At 34.2% G+C, this 16,212-nt stretch overlaps 1 protein-coding gene and 1 long non-coding RNA gene across 6 annotated transcripts in view; one reads left to right on the forward strand and one right to left on the reverse strand.

Annotated features, from left to right (window-relative positions):
• PNPT1 (polyribonucleotide nucleotidyltransferase 1) overlaps positions 1–15,774 on the reverse strand; it is a 42,278-nt gene extending 26,504 nt beyond the window's left edge. The window contains exons 1-13 of one of the 2 annotated variants that reach the window (XM_006174463.2): positions 15,577–15,774; positions 14,204–14,264; positions 13,455–13,529; positions 12,688–12,793; positions 11,769–11,818; positions 10,876–10,939; positions 10,739–10,786; positions 9,617–9,730; positions 4,974–5,160; positions 4,092–4,143; positions 3,650–3,707; positions 1,517–1,613; positions 945–1,047 (exon numbers count right to left, since the gene is read on the reverse strand). In XM_006174463.2, coding sequence (XP_006174525.2) covers positions 945–1,047; positions 1,517–1,613; positions 3,650–3,707; positions 4,092–4,143; positions 4,974–5,160; positions 9,617–9,730; positions 10,739–10,786; positions 10,876–10,939; positions 11,769–11,818; positions 12,688–12,793; positions 13,455–13,529; positions 14,204–14,264; positions 15,577–15,740 — 1,179 coding nt within the window. In that variant the 5' untranslated portion in view covers positions 15,741–15,774. The remainder of the gene's footprint in view (positions 1–944; positions 1,048–1,516; positions 1,614–3,649; positions 3,708–4,091; positions 4,144–4,973; positions 5,161–9,616; positions 9,731–10,738; positions 10,787–10,875; positions 10,940–11,768; positions 11,819–12,687; positions 12,794–13,454; positions 13,530–14,203; positions 14,265–15,576) is intronic. The other variant, XM_032497582.1, reaches the window with a different exon arrangement.
• The window catches only part of LOC106730720, a 391,898-nt gene that overhangs the window by 31,961 nt on the left and 343,725 nt on the right, over positions 1–16,212 (forward strand). The gene's annotated exons all lie outside the window — the stretch shown is intronic.

Here is a 16,212-nt window from a genome sequence, read left to right on the forward strand (position 1 = left end):
TATGAATGACTTAATTTTGTGTCCCTAAGATTAAAAGAAAAATATAATAAAAATACCAGATAATTATAGAAAGTGCAAACTAATTTACAGTGCCAAAAGCAGATCAGTAGTTGCCTGAGGAAAGGGAGCGGAGCAGGAAGTAGGGACTAGGATAGAGAGGGACTAGGACAGAGAGGGACTAGATAGAGAGGGACTAGGGTAGAGAGGGACTAGACAGAGAGGGACTAGATAGAGAGGGACTAGGGTAGAGAGGGACTAGACAGAGGGACGGGTAGAGAGGGACTAGACAGAGGGATGGGTAGAGAGGGACTAGACAGAGAGGGACTAGGGTAGAGGGAATAGACAGAGGGATGGGTAGAGAGGGAATAGACAGAGAGGGACTAGATAGAGAGGGACTAGGACAGAGAGGGACTAGACAGAGAGGGACTAGGACAGCTAGGACAGGGACTAGGACAGGGAGGGAGAGGGACTAGAACAGAGAGGGACTAGGGTAGAGAGGGACTAGGACAGAGAGGGACTAGGACAGAGAGGGACTAGGGTAGAGAGGGACTAGGGTAGAGAGGGACTAGGACAGAGAGGGAGAGGGACTAGAACAGAGAGGGACTAGGACAGAAAGGGAGAGGGACTAGGAGAGGGACTAGGGTAGAGAGGCATGAGGAAACTTTTGGGGGTGATTGATACATTCATCATCTTGACTCTGGTTTCCCAGCTGTATACATGTGAAAATTTATTCAACATTCATTTTAAATATGTGCAGTTTCTTGTATGGAATTATACCTCAAAAAAGCTGTTAAACATATTTTTTAAAAAATCAGATATTAATCTGAATAGATAATATATTCCATATGATAAAAACCTGCAGCATCTATGTAATATACTTCTATTAGAACTAATTAAGCAATCCTGAATCAGCAAATAATCATAGTTTTTTTAATATATATTACCTGTGTTTGTCCCCTTTGAAATAATGCTGATCCGTGAAGAATTTTAAACATATCTACCTCACAATTTATATTCCTAAGTGAAGTCAAATCTCGACCATCACATCTATAATAATAAAGGAAATAAGTATGTTAAGACAGTGGTGGAAATCAGAAAAATCACACATTATCTCTTGATCCCTACTAGGAAAGTTCTCAACTCAAACTGCACATCATAATCACCTGTAGGACTTTAAAAAATAATATAGATACCTGAGCCCCATCCTGAGTCCCACTGAATCAGAATTTCAAGGACTGTGACTCACACACTTTTATGTTAAAAAGCCCTGCAGGCAACTCTGATATGTAATCACAGCTGTGAAGCAATGCTCTACATATGAGGCCCACAGAGAGGCAGTCAAACACATCTACACAATCCACACACTTTCAACAGGTATCCATTTATAAAAAAAAATTATATAATTCTTTGCTGTTCACTTGAAAAACACTAGTTCCTTGCTTTGAGCCACTTGACACTTTAAAGGCAACTTGCAGAGAGCACATGCTTCAATTCCACCAAAAAAGGATATGTTTACCTTTTGTATTCATTCAAAATAATACTTCTAAAAACCTCCTTTGCAGCAACATTGAAGGATTCAATTATTTCATATGAATCTACTTCTGGAAATTTTTCTATAGAAGACAGACAAACCAAAACAACGATTTTCTCTTTCTAGAAGATATCTCTCTTAAGTTCACAGTATCAAATCAATTACCAAGGGAGTTGACTGAACATTTAGACCTCAAAGTAGGTAAATTAAATGTTCTCAAGTAGGAGAGACACAAGTATTATACCTTAAATGCATTGTTACTGGGAACTTAGTTTGCTGTTTACCAGAATAATGCTTTGAAATCAGCTCTGTTGAGTTGTTACCTGACAAATTCAGCCAACCATATCAGGAGAAGGTTTAACTGACATTTTTAAAAGTAGCCTCCTTCTTGCCTTAGGAACTCTAATTTTAGTCCACAAATACAGGAATAACTTTCTTTATATATTACAAATCCCTACTGACTGTTTTATCAAGTTCTTTCATGACCCAGGTACTTCATATGTTTTTTTCTTAATGCCTTTAAATCTTTATAGCAATTTATGAGGTAAATTCTATTATTATTAAGCCCATATTACAGAAGAAAAAACAGGCCTAAAGAGGAGCAAACTGCCTGAGATCACACAGGTAGTAACTGACAGCAGTTACTTGAATACAGATCTGTCTGCCTCAGCTTATAAATATTAAGCTACTTTACCCTACCAACTGATTTATGCCAAGTTTTAGGCACTGTTCTCTTAAGCATTTGGTTTATTGAATATAACTTTAAAGTAACCAGAACATAAGAAATGGCTACAGAAAGGGAGATAAATATTAAGTATTAATGTCTTTGTAAGGCAAGAATAATTTTAAATATTATACTTTAAAATGAACTTTTATGCTTTAACTGGGTTGTACTTAGGAAAATAATTAGTAACAAAGCATTTGAAATATCCTATGAACTCAGAGAGTGATGAAGGTATTCTACTAAGTATTAATACAAACACAAAATCACTTTTCTTTTTAAATAAGGCAACAGGTGTTATATAACTTCTCATTCTTAATGATGGAATATAGTGAGAAGAGACCAAAGTTTTTCAATGGGAATTATAGATAATGGCCTTAATACCAATGCTAGGAGCAGAATTTTTATCTTAAAATAAGGTACTTATTAAGGTGAGAGGATATTTGTCTATCAGCAGAAAAATTAATAAGAACTTTATGTCATGCTCAGTGCACACTCAGTTTGTATGATAGATATTAAACAATAAAATCCTTTGTTTAATAATTTTTAGAGGGCTAGATTCTCTAAAATCTAAATTTTATAACTCCACATCTTAACAATAACAGCATCAGTCAACACTTACTGAACACTTGCTATGTGCCAAGCACATATGTAAATGATTTATTCATTTAATCTCCATAAACCATATTATTAGTATTGCAATTTCACAAATTAAGAACTCAAGAATTTTATTTTTATTTTTTTTTTTACTGCTTTCTTGATTTTATTTTAAAAGTATACAAGCCCACAAAACCAGAGCAAGTTTTTGGTTTGTTTTTTTTTTTTTAAACCAAATCGTATTCTTAACAAATTTCAAAATCTGTACCACATTTAAGCCAGAAACTTGAAATACAAAAAAACATTTTGAAACTGACAGTATCAGTTCTCCACTTGCATATATGAAGTGTCAAAATACTTCTCAGTAGTACAAGTGTATTTATCACAAAAATTCACAGGGATGAGAATAAGTGAGTCAGCAAATTATGGTTAACACTTGTGTCATTAAATAAGTTAGTAGAAAACACAGGAGAACTCAAGAATTTTAAAGAATATCTTTTATGTTTTCAAATGACAGGATTCAAGGATACCCATATTGGAGTTATAAGGGTTTGATCCAAAAAAGATCAGGAATATCTGACATTCAATATTTACTGGAGCCCACTCTATATCAGATGCAGTGCTTATTACCCCGTTCATAGAAATTTAACAGTAACCTTGGGATGTATCATTATCACAAGTTTACTAAAGATAAAACTAAGGAGTAATGAAAATAACTGATTTCTTCAAGGTCTATATTTTAGGACTATAATTTTAAAATTATTATTTTCTTTAAATTTTTTTTAAATAATAAAATTTACCTTTTAGTTGTTCCTCTGTATCTAATCTTATCTTGTTAATAGCTTCATCTCTGGAAATCTAAAAGAAAGTTGAGTTTCAGTTATTATATATACATGGCAACATTTAACATTTCTATTTTAAAATATTTTTAATTATTATACAATTACATATTGTAATAGTAATCGGATTTCTCTAATGATAGTATTCTTTAAAAGACTGCAACTGGTTACTGATTTGTAAGAAAAATTACCTATTTAATTCATTCAAAAATATTTACACACTTCCCTAAAACTTGTATATAATCAACAAAAAGAGACTAGAGATGCAAACAGCTAGGTTTTTATTTAGCTTTCTGTTTAGAGATTTTTCATAAAAAAGGACTAATATTCATAAACAAAATTAAGTTATAACAAAAAAGAATTCCCAGAACAATCATATAAGACAAAATTCAGGTATACCTACTTTATCATGTTCATGATCTGTAAAAACTGCATAGAGTTTTTCCATGGCGAATCTATTTTAAGCACAAAATAAACATCAGCATAATATCTGGAAACACTAGGCAGTGTCTATTACAAACAAAACTAAAATATTAATAATAAGCTAAAATATTTAACAAACATTTCATAAAGAAGTAAAAACATATATTATTGCTCTGTAATACTGCTTATCTTTACTATTTATAACATGATACAGAACACGAATTTCTTTCTTCTTACCTCTTAGGGGAATCACTTTTTCTTCCTCTCTACCCATACTGTTTCTTTTCTGACCTGTTCCTTTTTTTCTGTTCTATACATTTTGGCTGTTATCGCAGGCACCCCTTTTGTTGGGGACAGTGTATATAACTCTTTAATCTCTGAGTGATAGATGGGAGACTCATACTAAGGGAAATATTAACTTTTTCATTTATTTCAAATAAAATGAAATAATTTTCTGGTCATTCATTCAGAAATTTACTGAGTGCTTATGTGCAGGCATATTATTAGCACTGGGTGTATAGTGGGTGGTTATATTTCTTCTTGAGAACCTCAACAGTTTCCTTAGATATTCAAATATCTTATGCTTTATACTTTTTCCTTGACACAGAGATATGAAGATTATCTGAATCTTGACCAACAAACTCACTCTCCCTTTCCTTTGAGATTCAAACTTGGGCTCTTGAAGAAGGATGTGAGTTTATCCTTCTTAAAACATCAAATGGTATTTATAGAAATGATTCTTAAAATAGAAGAATGCTATAAGAAGTAATGGATGGACAGTGCTTCCATGAAAAGGTTTTTTTCTGAGATGAAATTAAATTTGGTGACAATTTCATATTTTCTTTTGTACAGATGTTCTTACTTATGAGCGTGTTTCACAATGTCTGGTGAAGGGATAAACAACTTCTGAGGTGTCCTCTTGGTAACACCAATTTCTTTCACCAACTGCTGGATGCCCTGAATTATTTGTTGTGTATATTTTACTCCCACTTTGATAGCATGGCAAAAGTCCTGCTGCAAAATATTCTCTGCAGAGGCTTCCAACATGACTAAAGGGGGAAAAAAAAAAGACGGCCATTGAACCTTTACCAATATAGCATTTTTAAATACCATGACATAACATTAATACTACAGATCAGTTTTATTAATCCACTTTTTTGATTTCTTTATTCAGAATCAACATAATTCCAAAATATAAACAGCACTAAATGAATAAAGAAACCTTCGATATTTGAAATTAGGTTTATATTCTTTATAAATTTAATGAGGGCTTAATCATAAAAAATGAAACAGAAAAGAAAATAAATTATGCATACTTCTTTTTTATGACAGCTTTATAGACGTAATTCAAATACCATAAAATCTACCATTTAGTGTATACAATTGCATTTATTTTTAAAATGTATTTTAAAATGAAATTTTAAAATATCAGCATAGCAGGTGTCCAATAACTGTTTCCTGTTTTACAATTATTTGATGTGACATCCCACTTAATTCTGACATTGTCACATTGTCTAATTCTCACACAGGTGGGGAAATCTTTGCAGTGATATTGTTTCAAGTAAGCCAACTACAGGACCCTAGTTACTACCATAAAAAGGTTGTTTTTATGGTTCTGTAACAGTAAAATTCCTGTATAAAGCAGGAAAGCTCCAAAGTAAGGGTTCTAGCATGGTATCTAGCTAAACTCTAATATTCAGCTTTTGCTTTGGTTTCTACAGGGCTGAATAGACTCCTGCCAACTTGCGTGTCATTTCTGACATTTCTCAACTTGTCCAAAGTCAAAGATCATGTAACAGTTAACCATCATAGTTATCATCATATCTAATATGTTTAACCACATCATATTGTCATTAAGATTTATTATTATCTAAAAAGTCACTTAAAGGTATAATCTACAATGAAAAAAAATCTACTTATGTGCTTTATATATTGAAATTCCATTAATCATTTGAAGCAGAACTGTGAAACAAAAGGTCTAACATTTGTGTCACTGGAGTCCTGGAAAGAGACAAGAGAGAGGGCAGGACTAAAAAGTAATGGGGTGAAAAATAGCTGGAAACTTCCCAAATTTGGCAGACACAAACCTACAGATTCAAGAAGCTGAGTAAACCTTACATAGCATAACCCAAAGAAAGACACATCATAATCAAACTTCTGAAAACCAAAGACAAAGGAAAAAATCTTGAAACCAGCAGAGAAAAATGACACCTTACCCACATGGGAAAAGCAATTCAAACAATAGCAGATTTATTATCAGAAACCATGCCAGAGAGAAGAGGCATATTTTTCAGGTGCTGAAAGAAAAGAACTGTCAACCCAGAATCCTATACCTGTGAAAATATTTAGGAATGAAGGAGAAATGAAGACCCTTAGATGAAGAACTAAGAAAATGTGTCACTCTAAAAGAATGGCTAAAGGAAGGTCTCTAAATAGAAAGGACACAATAAAGGAAGAAACCATGTTAAGCAAACCATGGTAAGACCATGTTAAACAGAAATACAATACACTTCCCTTATCTTGAATTTTCTAAATTGTTTGATGGCTGAAGCAAAGCAAAAATCTTAACACTTCCCTGTTGTGTTTCTAAAAGTAGAGAAACATTAAATAAATATATTAAACCGGGGACAGTAAAGGGAGGTAAGGTTTTAATTCTTCACTTGAGGCATGAAGAAGCTTCATCTTATACCATGATATTGAGATAGTTACATCCTTTTTCTTATCTGTATTCCCAAGACATCATCTCTCACTTTCACAGAATAAAATGGGAGATTTTAAAACATGCATTTAATGTAAATTATACCTGTGAATTGATTTTAAAAAGATAATATGAGAATATGGTAAAGAAAATGAATATTACTCACATAAACTTTGTTTTTGTAAGTTTTCATTTATAAAGTGCTTTATAAGAAAACTTTTACAGTTTTTGAGTCTGTAGAACTATGCTGTTGAATATAACTACTAGTCCCATATGGCTATTTGCATTTAAATAAGTTAAAATTATATAAAATTAAAAATTCAGTTCCTTAGTTACAAGCTACATTCAAGTACTCAGCAGTCACATGTTCAGATATAAAACATTTCCTTCATTGCAGAGTTCAACTGGACAGCACTGCCATAGAGGCTAAAATTTTAAAGAAAAAACTTGTCAAAATGGTTGTTCTAAACTTAACCACCTTCAGTAGTTGAAGATTAAAAGATTTTTGAGATATACTGAAGCTATGAATTTTAGATACAATTTTCTTCTGAAAAATTATTATTATTGGTATACTTTTTCCTGAATTATATCCTAGTATACACAGAAAGCTTAGTGATTTTACCAGTTGAAAACAAGCATCTAAATGGCTGCTGAAGTAATCTAGAAGCTGACAGCACACAGAAATTATTCACCCTATAAGGCTATACTTTAAAGATTCAAATTACTAAAAATTTTAATAATGAAGTAGTAGCAATTACTTTTTCATATTTTTGTATCCCAGAAGTTCCATGATGATAGGTACTTGACTTGTACCCAATATTAACTTTAACACATGAACATGTGGTCAAATGGTGAACCCTGACAAAAGCACAGAGAGCTGGCTGAATATTTTCATGAAAATAGTGATTCAAAAGTCATAAAATGGAGGCTTATAATTTCTGAAACCAGTATCCTTACAGGTTGGTTCTGAATCACTTTCAGCCTCTTTATAAATTACTCAAGACTATCTTGTGATGGTTTAAGCAGTGTCTAGTCCCATTCTTCCATCTAGAAGGCAATAGCTGAGAACAGCTAGCTGAAAGGCTGCCTATGGGGTTGCTATGGCATGACACAGATGCAGTAATGATCCTTAGTTCATTCCTCAGTGTCTACTTAAAATTAGAGGGGTTCAAACTTGAAGGCAGACAGAGGTTATATGACCATTTAGAAGCAAGTTTATTTTTGTGTCTTAATGGTAATAGCAGGTATTAACTGTATGCTTACTAGGTACTAGGTATTATGCTGGGCACTTAACAAACCTTGATTCTAATCTTCAACAACTCTGTAAAGTAGACAAATCAATTTACTAATTGAAAGTAAATGAACACTGTAACTTGAAGGAAAAATAAATCTCAGATATGAACTTTTAACAGTAAACCAATATTTGCTCAAGGCCCTTTCTGAGATGCTCACATATGATGTAGGTGTTATCTGTTATTCATGCCTTCCCCAAATCTTTGGAATACTTTCTCTATATTGCAATAGTTCCTCACCACCTGGAGGTAGAATCCAGAAACCATTTCCTTGCCTCCCTTATAGTTAAGGATGCAGATGTGTCACAGTTCTGCCCAATAAGATGTAAGCGGAAATTGCTATGTGGAGACCTCTGGGAGAGCTCCTTAAAAGGGACAGTGACTCACTCAGGTGGCACACACTTTTTTACTATTTCCCTCCTTTTTCTTTTTTCTTCTTCCTGTCTATAAGTCAGATAAATTGGCCAGAGCTCAGGTGGGAAGTTCATAAGCACAAAGATGACGGCCACACTCTAAGGACTGCAGAGTAGAAAGCTAGAAGGAATCCAGATTTCTTAAGGCATTATGGATCTGCTGTAACTGTCCTGGACTTACTACCTCTGAATCTTTTTTACCTGAGAGAAAATAAGTTCCCATCTTGTTTAAGCCTTGTTATTTAGTTTAACAACACAGTCTCTAACTAATATGTAGATAATACACAACTCCTGTTACATGTGTTTTGTCTATCATATAGTACCTAATTCTAACTCATTACCAACTAACTTTCCAAAAGAAGAAACTGGAAATGAGGTGTTTCACATATTAATTGTACAAAAAAGCATGAAAAGTTTAATAGTTTACATTTCATCAAAATGTTCTCACATCAGAAGATCTCATGTCAAAAAGTTACAGACATCAAATGTCACATAGTAGAATTAACTGATAAGAGACTTTATAATTAATTGTCCAAGGTCACATGCCTAACTATGGCATATGCTGTATTTCAAACCCAAGTCATTCTGACTGTTAAAGCCCATTCTCCTTCAACAGGCCCTGATTTTCATTCATGCAATTATGACATTTTTGTTACAAGGAGTGAAGGTGATCCATGGTTAATCCATTTCTTCTACTTTTTTACTAGTTTTCCACCTACTGGAAATATGATACTTCTTTCTTAAAGGACAGTAACTAGGCTTAGAATTACTACATTAAATGAATTAATATATTTAAACTAAGAAGACAATTTGTTACCAGATTTAGAACTTCAAATTTTAGACGAGTTTATCAGTCTAAAAATAAATACTAGAATTATCAAAGATTTCTGTACGTTTCAATTACACGTGAATAGAACATTCTATTATTTTAGGTATTGTTTGATATGAAGTAAGAGCACTACTAAAACAGGGCAAAAGTAAAACAAAACAAAAAATCTTTATGACTAACTGACAAAACACACAAAAAAGAGTTTAAATGCATTTTTAAGAAGCCAGACTTGTAAGTAAAACCCAGAACAAATCTACCACTTAAACTACTTACCAATCTGACTTTTAGGTGCTCCAGCAACTATTAAATTTAAAGTACTAGAAGACATTTCTTTTCGTGTTGGGTTAACAATACATTCTCCATCAATCATTCCTATTCGTACTGCCCCTAAAATACATTAAAATATTGGTAGTTGTTTAATAAAAACTCAGTTTTCAAGACATTATTCCAGTGACAACTTCAGTCCCTATCCTCACTTGTGACCACAATAAAATTCTTATTAATACCAAGGTATTTAAGGCCCACAGATCATCCTATCTCACCCTACCTTCTGGCCTCACAGGACCACTCAGTTGCTCAAATACACCATTCCTTCTACATCTCTGTGATTATGGTCATATGCTCATGCTTTTCTCCTGGTTTTCTACATCTCTGTGATTATGCTCATATGCTCATGCTTTTCTCCTGGTTTAGACTGTACTTTATTTAAGGCAAGTGCTTACCATATGATCTTATTGCGGTTTATCTTAACTGTTGATTACTCTGAGAAGCCCTCCTTGATAACCTGACCTCACAAGACTAAACCCACCCTTCTCTATCATTTTCTTAGCACTTTGACTACACCTTTATAATACTGTTTATAAATTATTTGTCTGTTTTACTTACACTGAAAGCAAGAACTGTCTCATTCATCTTTGTACTGCAGATGCCTAGTCTGTTTTAGTTTCTTCAGTGCTTATTAACTCAGTTTATTTGTCATTAGGACACTCAATAATTATTACTTGATGAACTCCATTTGTACATTGTATGATTACAACTTTTAAGAGCTGTAAGTTACAAACTTGTTTGTTTTACCTTGAAAGAGTAGAAAGAATATACACTCTGATAACTTCCCAGTTAAAAATGTCCTCAAACAGAAGAGGCAATTAAGAAGTCAGAGTATCTAGGAATATAAAATTATCTCTAACACCATAACATATTGCTATCAGAAACAAAACCCAAGACAAGGATAAAAATGTCTCAAAGCTGAAAAGAGTTTTACAGAGTTGAATATGATGACATTCTTAGAAATAATAAATCAGAGCTAATAAATCTATGTCCTTGCCATAGCATGCTCACTAGTTATTTCCTGAAAAAAATATAAATAATGTTTCTTATTTTCAAATCCTAACTTACCAACAGGTCCATTCCAAGGAATATCTGATAACGAGAGGGCTACAGAAGCTTAAAAAAAAAAAAAAAAAAAAAGAGCTAAAATAAAAATATTTCATTGCTTTTAAAAAATCAACAATAATTTTAATTTTTATACTTACCACCATTAATTGCTAGGACATCAGGCTCATTAACACCATCTACTGCTAACAGATTACAAAGGATCTGGACAAGGAAAAAAATTCAAAGTACTTAAAACAATAGCATCTTCCTAAAAAGTCCTTAGGAAAATTACAGGAAATATTGTGTGTAAAGCATTTATAATACTGGACATGTTGAAACTATTTAGTAAGTGTTAGCTATGCTAGCTATATTGTTGTCTTCTGTTTGTTAAGCACACACAAATAAATTACTTTACACTGTAATAATATCCCTATGTCATACACTTAGGAAAATAATTTCTTGAGCAGTGACATCCTTGCAAAGGAATATTTGCAAGGCATATTTATTTTTATCAAATAAATAAAAGCTACTTAATTAAAGTATATGGATCCTTATTCTAAAAGAAAGTAATGCACAGAAGGTAGTAAAATGATAAAGCAGAGGTTTAGAGGGCCCAGTAATAAAAATAAATAATATAGATAGGTTATATCAACTGTCCTTGTCTGTTTACTAATATGACCTACAAGGCTCAGCCTGAACTGTCCCCACCCATCTCAACCACGCTAACCTTTTTTTCAAATTCACCCATTTCTTTCCTGCCTCAGGACTTTCATGTTTCCTATTCCATCTGCCTAGAATGCTTCCTTCACACTCCTACACTTGGTAACTAACTCCTACTCATAATTTAGGTATCAGCTCATATTGACACCGAATAAATGTTAGCTTTTTTAAAATTATTGTTTAAAAAAAAAAGACTTAATGTAAAAAAGCATCAGCATCACCAAAAATTCTTATTTTGTATTCTTTATAATGTTTAGCCTAAGAAGTATTAGAGAGTCATTAAGTCATTTTTAATTGACCTGGAAAGGAATAAACCTAAGGCAGAACCTACCTGTGTATCATAAAAGTAACCAGCTGGAAAGAGAGGTCTAATTGAACGATCTGCCAAAAGGAAAAAAAGACATTAAATAGTACTGATAGAAGTTGCTTTACAGTTCAAAACGTTTTCTCTATTAAACACCAAGCTTAAAATTAATAGAACTAGCCATTCAATATAACCAAAGAACAGTAACAAAAATGAAACCCTTGGACTGATTTACTGAGAGGGACACAGAAAAATGTTAATATACACCATGCTCTAAAGACAGAAAACTAGCAGGGCAGGAGCACCCAAGTGTAAAATTGAGGAGCAACTTTTCATTCTGGTTCCACAGGCATCCGAATTCATTGTTTACTTGTTATTTATTTATATAAACAGAAGAAAGGGACTTAGACCAACAGCAGACCAAAAGAAAATCTTTCCTTGGTATTCTGTGTCTGATAAATGCATATAAACATACACAAAGTAGGAATTTTAGGTAGAAGAGCTATAAACTACAAATGATCCCACAATATTTAAGGATGTCAAAGATTTGAAAGATTACAGACATGTTCGGAGTTGGTGAATATAATGCTTTCAGGAATTACTATGCTGAACATAAAAATGAAAACTACTCAGGACAGGTTCAAAGAGTAGAGGCGTGGGCCACAGAATTTATATGTTCAATAGAGATGCATTCATTTAGTCAACAAATATTTACTGAATGCCTATTTTGTGCCAGGCAGTATACCAGGTACAGAAGATTCTGTAGTGAATAAACAAAAAAAGTTGTTTCTCTCATGGAGTCCACATTTGAGTGAGGGGATACAGAAAGTAAATAGTCTCAGATGGTGTTAATGTAGTGAAAGAAAATTTGAGATTGTAGAACACAGATGGAAGAGAAGAGATGCTAAGACAGGCATATCAGAGAAGGTTAATGCCTCTATCTTACCTATTACTCGACTTGTGAGAATTTCTTTATCAGAAGATCCAATCTCTCTTCTAAGATAGTTTGTGGGAATTCTACCTGCTGCAGCAGCCTTCTGTCTATAGTCAACCTAAAGTAGCAATGCAAAAAATGAAGTTCATTTGACTGTTTTTTGTAATAACAAACTCTTCCCCAAGAACTACTATATAGATACTAATTCTCCTAAGGGTCCAACAACGTATTCCAGACTAAGAGCGGAGAATATTTTACTTTCAATGTTTTGTATCTCTTATAGAAAAGAGAGCTGAATGTTTCAGTAAATTGATTTTAACTATGTAATCTTACTGCTTCCCATAGTAGCTTATCTTGGTCAAGTCAAACACTGCCTTTTTGTATCAACTCTCTTAGATAATAACTGCATTCCCCTTTTCGTAATAGAAAGAAGCCATAAAATCCTAATAAACTCTTCACCAAACATGTATTTGCAGGCTCATACTAGTTGGAAATCTATGAAAGCAATGAATTCATTGCTTATTCAACATCAAAATACTTATGCATTTCCGCTATTCTTGTCAACTTATGAACCTGGACATTCTGAAGTATGCATACCACTAGTATGAGACCTGGTTATAAAGCAGTTTAAATTCTTTTAATGACTCAGTATCAAGCAATTAAGGAAAATTGTTTATTGTGCAAAGTTTTCATTTTGCACTCACCAGGCACTGAACAAGTGTATTACAAATTCTACATTTATGCTATAATACAGTTTAGATAAATCAGCAAATACTTACCACTAAGGGCATGAACTGGGAAGGTGAAGGTTTTGTTTTACTGACCGCTGTGACCATCACTGCAGTGTCACCTGACTTAGATAAACATAAATAACAACACTGGTAAATTCCTTTAAAATCAGATATTAACATATAAGTAGTGACTGAAGGACTCCTCCCTCAAAACAACACTGGTAAATTCCTTTAAAATCAGATAATAACATGTAAGTAGTGACTGAATAAATCCTCCCTCAGTTAAACCCAAGGAAAGAGAATTGTTATTCAATGGTGCAATGACAAAATAATTATTCACAAGTAGTCCAACTTAATCCCTTCTGCATAATCATGATCTATATTAGAATTATAGAATTATTATATCAAAAGCAATAGAACTAAACAGGAGAAGGCTCACTGATAACTTGGTCACATCCAATCACACTTTCTACTTATTAGGAAATTTAGGCTATAAATAAGGAAAAACTTCCCTAGTATTACTACTGAAGAAACCCTAAAATCACTTTCTCTAGAAAAGCATTACACAATTTATTAACAGAATAAAACAGAACCCAAGTTTGGAAGAGGTCTTAAAGGTTATTTAATATACCTAGCCCTTTGATTACCTGGTTGCATGGAATGTTCTGACAGTAGAAATGGTCTGAACTAATTTCCAGTACCACAATTCTAAGAAGTTACATTATGTTGTAAAGATATTCAGTACCAGTCTCCACACTATTTTAAAGATGAAAATTAAAAGAACTCAGACTTTTTACCTGTACTACAGCAGAGCCATCTGCAAATCTGGCCAGTTTTCCAGAGGATATTTCTAATTTTCTGTTTAAAATAAAAATTCAATACAAAAAGACTTAGAGGTCATCAGTACAATTCCCAGCTTGGTCTAAAAATAATCAAAGATTTTAATGGAAGAAATAAAAGCTACCAAGCCCCATAGGCCCTTACTCACAAAAAGCAAACAAAAAAGGGATAAAGTTCACAATCATTAAAAATACAAAGAATTTAAGAGCTGCTTAAAGGAAAAAAAAATCAGAATCACAGAATGCCAGAGGTGGAAAGGCCCTTAGAGATCATCTAGTCTATGGATCAACAACCTATAGCCTGTTTCTGTACAGCCTTTCAGCTAAGAACATTTTTTACATTTTTAAAGGGTTTGTAAACACACACGAATATGTGACAGTATGCAGCCCACAAAGCCTAAAATATTTACTATCTGGCCCCTTACAGAAAAAGTATGCAGACTCTTGATCTAGTTAAGTCTCCTTCATTTGGGGGAGTCGGGGGAGGAGTGGTGAAGTAACTTGTTCAAAGATCATTCAGTAAGTAAGGAAGTCTTGGATTCAAAACCAGATTTTCTGGCTTTTTGTATCAACTAGGGTCAAAGTTTTTAAAAAGTACACGTGAAAAATGTAAATGTATAAAGCATTAGCAGTTTCATTTATTCTAAAAATGATTCCAGTAGGAACTTTTAAAAAATGATTTTAGACGTGAATTCTGGCAAACAGACCCCTAGAAAAAGTATGGGCTTGAAAAACAGCTTAAAATCCACCTAGTTCAAAATCTCATAGTACTAGCTTTGGTTGACTCTGAGAAAGTTACCAACTTTCTTTGAGCCTCTGTTATTTTAACTATATAACAGGAGTAATAGTGTCTTTACGAGAGGCTTAAACAGAGGGTATCGTATAACTAGCATTGAATAAACTGACGTTGCACTTCCCTTCCTACCCAGGGTCATACTTGGTCACGCTTTTAGGCAATAAACTGGACTGGATAACGTAAGCATCCATTGTCAACTCATTATCCCAAGATGGAATGTTTCCCATTTCATAGCCCAGGAGTCATCAAACGTAAAGAGACTGGAAATCAGGTGAACAGCTCAGCTTGGGAAAGGAAGCCTTAACTGGGCAGGAGGGAGGACCAAGAAGCAAAGGGCACGAGGCTGAGACGGAGCTAGAAGAAGAGTGCCATAAGACAGACCCAAACCCGGAAAGGGAAATTTGGAATTTAGGTTTGGGGTAAAGAGGGGGAAAGAGACCTGGGTTGCCGGATTACTACTCTGAGAGATGAATGTACTCGGGCTGGTCGGACAGGACGCCTTGTGAAAGGACAGAGAACGCACATCGTGCCTTACCTGCTGTCTAAGTCCACAGCCACGGTTCGGGACCCCGAGCCACCCCATAGTGCTCGCACCTGCAATTGGGTGAGTGTGCGATTCCGCCCTGGCAGACGGAGCGGACCACCGCTAAGCGGCCGGAGCCGGAGGCACGAGCAGCAGCAATGCCTGCAGGCCGCCATGATACCGGGCACGCGATCAGCCCGGGCTGGGCCTTGATTGGGTCACTCTGCAGATAGTGGGAGGAGCCTGATTCAGTTTCGTTTCCGTGGTGCTTCCCGGGAAAGCCGAGGAAGCGGATACCTGACTCCTTTCTACGAAGACTAGAGAGGGTCAAAACTATGTGAACGCGATTGTGGCTTAACCTGTCCTCTCTCTATCAGCCAAGGAACAGCAATTAGAAAAATCAACTGTTTGGGTTTTTGGTTTTGTTTTTGTTTTGCTATCGTAGTCTAAAAGAGAGTCCTAGAATAATGTAAGTATTTAATAAGTAGAGCAAATATAGTAATAATAGAAGTAATCAGACAACACGTTATTATTAATTGGCTTCTGTGAGTTTAGAATTACGAGAATTTGTGTAGTGGGCCATGGAAAGGGAACTCTCTCTCCCCTCCTCTGCCCTAGTTTTTATTTTATAAGTTTCAAACAAGAAAT

Source organism: Camelus ferus, chromosome 15, assembly GCF_009834535.1.
Source record: "Camelus ferus isolate YT-003-E chromosome 15, BCGSAC_Cfer_1.0, whole genome shotgun sequence".
Classification (NCBI taxonomy): Eukaryota; Metazoa; Chordata; class Mammalia; order Artiodactyla; family Camelidae; genus Camelus; species Camelus ferus.